This window comes from Bidens hawaiensis, unplaced genomic scaffold, assembly GCF_021521415.1.
Source record: "Bidens hawaiensis isolate Kalapana, Puna unplaced genomic scaffold, B.hawaiensis_p1.1 tig00000190_1, whole genome shotgun sequence".
Lineage (NCBI taxonomy): Eukaryota > Viridiplantae > Streptophyta > Magnoliopsida > Asterales > Asteraceae > Bidens > Bidens hawaiensis.
Window position 1 is genome coordinate 3,229,335 of NW_027491020.1, and position 6,000 is coordinate 3,235,334.

At 32.5% G+C, this 6,000-nt stretch overlaps 1 protein-coding gene across 1 annotated transcript; it reads left to right on the plus strand.

Moving 5' to 3' along the window:
• The first annotated feature begins 3,623 nt into the window (after nucleotides 1-3,623).
• LOC143585866 (B3 domain-containing protein REM14-like) lies at nucleotides 3,624-4,527 on the plus strand. Its single transcript, XM_077067568.1, has 4 exons — nucleotides 3,624-3,872; nucleotides 4,009-4,069; nucleotides 4,157-4,260; nucleotides 4,348-4,527. The coding sequence occupies exons 1-4, from the start codon at nucleotides 3,624-3,626 to the stop codon at nucleotides 4,525-4,527; spliced, it is 594 nt and encodes a 197-aa protein (XP_076923683.1).
• The last annotated feature ends 1,473 nt before the right edge of the window (nucleotides 4,528-6,000 follow it).

Sequence of the window (6,000 nt, forward strand, 5' to 3'; positions counted from 1 at the left end):
GTATGAATGTTATGATGTAACATGTTTATTACGTAAATACCGAACTGATATGAAGTGTGATATAGGCAGGTAGAGGTAGAGTGTGTTAGAAGTGGCAAGAGTCTAGTAAGGGTGTTAGTGGCATAACGTGAGCGCGTGATAGGGAAAGCCTGTACGTGCCATCGTTATTATGTGTGTATGATTGTTGATGTGACTTGCTTATTATGTAAATGATATGAAGCGTGTTGTAGACAAGTAGAGGTAGAGCGTGTTAGAAGTGGCAAGAGTCTAGTAAGAGCGTTAGTGGCATAGCGTGAGTGCGTGATAGGGAAAGCCTATACGTTCCTTCGTTATTAAGTGGCATAGCGTGAGTGCGTGATAGGGAAAGCCTATACATGCCTTCGTTATTAAGTGGCATAGCGTGAGTGCGTGATAGGGAAAGCCTATACGTGCCTTCGTTATTAAGTGGCATAGCGTGAGTGCGTGATAGGGAAAGCCTATACGTGCCTTCGTTATTAAGTGGCATAGCGGGAGTGCGTGATAGGGAAAGCCTATACGTGCTTTCGTTATTAAGTGGCATAGCGTGAGTGCGTGATAGGGAAAGCCTATACGTGCCTTTGTAATTAAGAGGGTAATTAAGTGGTTAAACAGTAGCGGGTCAGATAGTGGACTACGTGTCTTCGGATACGCATATGATGTATGTAGTGGTTGTATGATGAGTTGCTTGATTAACTAGAACTCACTCAGCGTAGCTGACTTTTAGTATGCACGCAGGTGAGCTGATTACAGAGTTAGCATGAGGATGACACACGGCATGGATTGAACGGCTGGCATCTGAAGAAAGAAGTAAAGATGTTTTAAATATAAAGTTTTGTGTCAGGGTATCAAAGAAAAGATTCAATGTTTTATAACAAATGATTGATGTTTTATATTCCGCAAAAAGCTTTAATAAACTCTGATTTGAAGGACTGTGTTTATGAGTAAATCCGACGCTAAAGTAGGGCTACCAGGTTCGGGGCCTTACATCTTCTATCAATACCTATCGTGTCTTCCATTTCTTCAACCATGGGTACAATTCTTAACTGGAAATTTTCATCCCATTTTAATAACTATCACTTTCTTCTTAGCGATCTGTCAATAATCCACAAAGATTCTATTGAGTATGTTATGTCTTTTAGTACTCTGTTTATGTACCAAATACGTAACATCGGTACTCGAAAACAAGTTCAAACCGATGAAGAGAAAGCACTTCTGAATGTTATTCACGAAAATATTCAACAAATTGAACAACAACTACTTCCGATGGTTAATGTCAGTGAGTGGTTTTATTATCCTTTGCAAAATAATGTTGTCATAAAGTATGTGAATGGGCAACAAAGTACTCTTCAACCTAAATCAATATTGCAATCCACTGATCTTTATCTTTTAATAGATTTGGATTACTTGAAGCTTTATAATGTGAGGAAACAAAGGGCACATTTCGATTTGGAGAATGAGGTCAGTGAGAAGGTTAAATGGTTGTTAGAGTGTCAAAACTATGAATCAGAATTTGATGATATTGAAGGCTATTTGGATTCTGATTTGGAAGTTTAAGGTAATACATATGAAATATGTTACTTATTTATTTGATAAGTCAAAAGTTTGACTTTATTGTTGACTTTGTTTTTGTTGTTTATGTTTTTTTGAGTTCGGTTTTTTTGTTGGAACTTGGTTCAACACACAAGTTGGTAAACAAAGCTTGCACATGTTTATATATTATTTTTGAACATTCTTTATATGTTTATATTTAGTTTGTGTTACATTAACAAATGGTCTTATATACTTTAACAAACTTAGGTAGATATATTTAACAATCATACATTCATTGTAATATAAGTTTACATTTATAACAATGTTTTCTAAATAAAGACTTTCCATTGTTTGTTTTCTATTATTAGATGGTTTGGGCGGATGATTTACTTGAAGGAGGAAAATTTTCAAGAAAATCGTTTTGAATTCATGTTAATATATAATGTTTTAATGTTTTGGATAAGACATTCAACTTTGTGTATATATCAACTTATTATCTAGACAATGTTATTTACTACCTTTTTATTTGGGCTACTTGAATGTTCATATATAGTTCTATATTTATGATATTGTATGGTTGTTTATATAGATTTCTTGCATATCTAATGTCAACCCTTGTGTAAATTAGTACTTTATTTACTTATTTAATGTTACATTTGATGTTTGAAATCTGCATTTATGTATAAACTTAATTTGAGTTAATATATGGTTTTTTTGTATTTGGTGTTAATGTAATCCGTTTGTTTGTTTTGTCTATATATAATCTATTAATTTGTAATATGCCATGCAAGTAATCTTTTAATGTGAAACAAATTTGTTTTATATTCGAAACAAATTTTAATTTACAATAACCTTTTATTTTTATAATATGAAAGTGTTTTTTGTCATTAAAAGTAAATAAATTAGTTTTTGCTTTTCAACTTTTGTTTTTTTCAACACCTTTTTAGTATAACAATAAATTAGTTTTTGTTTTTCAACTTTTGTCTAATTTTGTATACAACGGTTTCCTTTTAAACTTTTTTTACAAATATATAGTCTATTTTTTTGAATATTTTGTACAATAAATTACTAAATGTTAGACATTAATAAAAATCTTATTTATTTAATTATGTGTAACATATATTTATTAATATCTTTATAAAATACTGATTTTAAATTTTAATTTGGTAACAAATCAGTAATAGAAATGACTAATTGACTTATATATCTTTTTTAAAGATTTTTCCTAATTTTATAAATTTTTAACATGATCTAATAGACATAGCCCATTCTATTAGGCCCATGCCCATATTTTTTGTACACAATTTAAAAAATCAACGACTCTTCTTTTATTATTGTTAATTATCATCAAAAATAATATCGCTTCGATTTTCTTGGATTTTCTGGCCATTGGAACAGAAGATTCACTCGACGTTTAGAAGACCTTCTTCCTGTTTCATATAGATCTCAATCGATGGAGAATGTAAGTGCTATTTTGTGAGATACTTTAATTTTATTAATATTCTTATTTAATACTGTTCTAATCTTTTTAGCCCTAATATATATTAACCGAAGATGATTTTTAGTCATAATCTTTATTGTTGTTTAGGGTTTAGTTATAACATCAAGATTCTTTATTAAGTTCGTCTTCAACTAAATAAGAACCTGATTATACTCTCTGTGCATTCTTGAGGGTGATAACTGTAATATTTGTATTTTTAAACATCGATCATTGTGTTATCAGTTTGGTGATAACAAGTTATGGGTTTTTGATTCTTATGTTATTTTTATGTGTTAATGGTTTTGTTTTGTTAAGATTTTGACATAAACATGTTTGTATAGGGCTAATTACTATATGAATATAATCATATAATTATCACAGACATTATATGTATATATAATTAAAAATATAAGATATCAGTTAGTGTTATTATCATTTTTATTAATTCATATTAAATTTGAACTAAACAGATTGTTATTCCTGCGGTTTGCATTTTCTATCACAATTTCAACGGGGAGACGGTATGTATCATAAACTCGAATTTTATACACTTCCAGCTGTGTTTTGTCAAGAAATTTTTGAACCAGGTGCTAATATGCACCCGGTTGTTTTATATCACAAAGACAAAGATTGGTTTATTTTAGTTGAATTTACAAACGGACGTTATGTTTTTCAAAATGGGTGGGCTCAATTTGTTGAAGACAATCGATTGATGTTTGGAGATGTCTTGGTTTTTTCTCCAATTAACGAAAATGAATGGAGATTTGTTTACGTTAGAGATCATCCAGTTCATGACGACATGGTTGTTGATGTTGTGGTTCGTTACCCTACTCTAAAATATCTTGTAAGTAACGGTGTAAATTTTTTTATTAAATATTGAACAAACCTTTTAATCATTTTTAAAAGGATTAATTTTTGTTATAATATTTTATAACTTATTTTTTTATTTTTTTGTAGCCATTGAGATATGATCAGGTTAGAAGCTTGAAAGCGATGAGATTGAAAGCGATGACGAATCTGAACAACGCAACCAGGTTGAAGGTATTTTTATCAATTTTGTTTATCTTATATATTTTTTACACTTTATATTATTAACTACTTTATAAGTTATATGATGTATATTTGTAGGACTTGATGTTTGGATGGAATATGTTGATGAGCCGGTTTTGGATATTATTGTTCTTCATGTTCAAGAAGACAACATTTTGGAAGTAATAGTACGTGATAGGCTGGTAAGTAAACTCATATTATACAAGTCTTTTAATTTCATATGATGGATGCTCAAACAAATAACTTTTTAATTTTAATTTTATTTATAGCGTTTGCCAGTTGAGTTTGCACGGAACAATAACTTGGATGTGGAAACATATTTGGTTTTAATAAATCCAAATGGTGTTGATGTCTCCACTGGAATTGCTATTGAACTAAATGGTATTAATGAGAGGTATAGCGTTAGACATTGGACAACTTTTGTTCGGTCGAATGGTCTTCAGTATTGAACATTGGCTATTTTCGAGTACAACGAGGCTACTTATTCGTTGATACTCACTGATGTTCTTGGTTGATGTTGAAGTTGATCATGGATTATTTTTTATTTTGATACTTGTAATATCCTGAAATTTCTAATAATAATATTAATTATATTATTTAGTTTTAGTGGGAAAATGATTAAATAAAGTAGGAGATATTATGAGTCGGGCTAGTGTGGGGTAAATGGATATGGGTTATGGACTTGGGATATGAAGGAAATAAGGAAAGACCATGGGCTTAAGCCCATGATCCATAATTATATATGCCTTAATTACCCATTTTCATTCATTTACACATATTCCATACACCACCAACACACACACTTAGCTCTCTCTCATCCAATTTTCTCTCTCTAGCCAAAATAGAGGAAGAAACTGAGCATTAACCCGAGGTAATGATAATATGATATTGTAGAGATCCAAACCCGTTAGATATAGGCGCGAAACGACGAGCCGACACCTTAAACCGTTAAATTCATGAGATCCGGGTGGAACATGGTATAAAACGAACCTAATATGAGCTTAGGGGTCACCTAGCTCAGATCTGGATTGAACGGGACGAAAAACGGTGAAAACGGTGGTGAAACGGCTGAGATCTCATTTTTCCGGCGAGATCCCGGTTTTCCGGCGAAGGCGGCGCCGGAAAGTGTGTACGAGGAAAGGGAATGTCAGAGAATGTTTCTGACATTCTCTGACCTAACCCTAATTCGTTAACGGGGAATTAACGAATTAGAGGTAATTCGTTAACGGGGAGTTAACGAACTAGGGGCGATTCGTCAAGAGATTCGTTAATGAAGATTAACAAACTAGCTTTAGTTCGTGTCCAAGTTCATTATGGAAAGGATAACGAATTAATCCCAGTTCGTTATAATGTTTGAATTCGTTAAAACGACCAATTCGTTATAATCGTTAACGAACCAGACTAATGAATTAGTTAGCGAATCAGATCACGTAAGATAACGAATTAGATAACGAATCAGGCTATGTTCAGATAACGAATTAGGCTTAATTCGTTATGAAGTATGAGTTAGAGAATAAAATAATAATTTAAAATTCTAATGGAAAATGTGTTAAGACAGTAATAGAAATAAAATTTTTCTAAGCTTACCTGCAGCTCGACCCCAGCCAGGGGCTCTGCCCCTTGGACCATGCTAGGGGCTGCCGCCCCTAGACCCCGCTTCCAGGGGCGCTGCCCCCGGACCCCCGTTCATTTAGGGTTATAATTAAACTGGAAATACGATGATTAGTGATAGTTAATTGATACATGTAATTATTATACAGTTAGTTGTGCACAGCTCAAAAAAGGAATAACTATTAGCGGTGAACGTAACCGCGTTCAGGTGAGTTTCTAGCCCCATTTCCTTGTTATGTTTTCGGGGCTGTATGCATACTCTATGTGAAGTATGAATACACTTACCTTAAGTGGTAAGTGTATTCTATAGA

Excerpts from the sequence above, each read along its gene's own strand:
- LOC143585866 (XM_077067568.1), top strand. The coding sequence starts at position 3,624 with ATGCACCCGGTTGTTTTATATCACAAAGACAAAGATTGGTTTATTTTA. Across the intron at positions 4,070-4,156 it reads ACAACGCAACCAGGTTGAAG|GACTTGATGTTTGGATGGAA; the intron begins GTATTTTTATCA and ends GTATATTTGTAG. Across the intron at positions 4,261-4,347 it reads TAATAGTACGTGATAGGCTG|CGTTTGCCAGTTGAGTTTGC; the intron begins GTAAGTAAACTC and ends TTTTATTTATAG.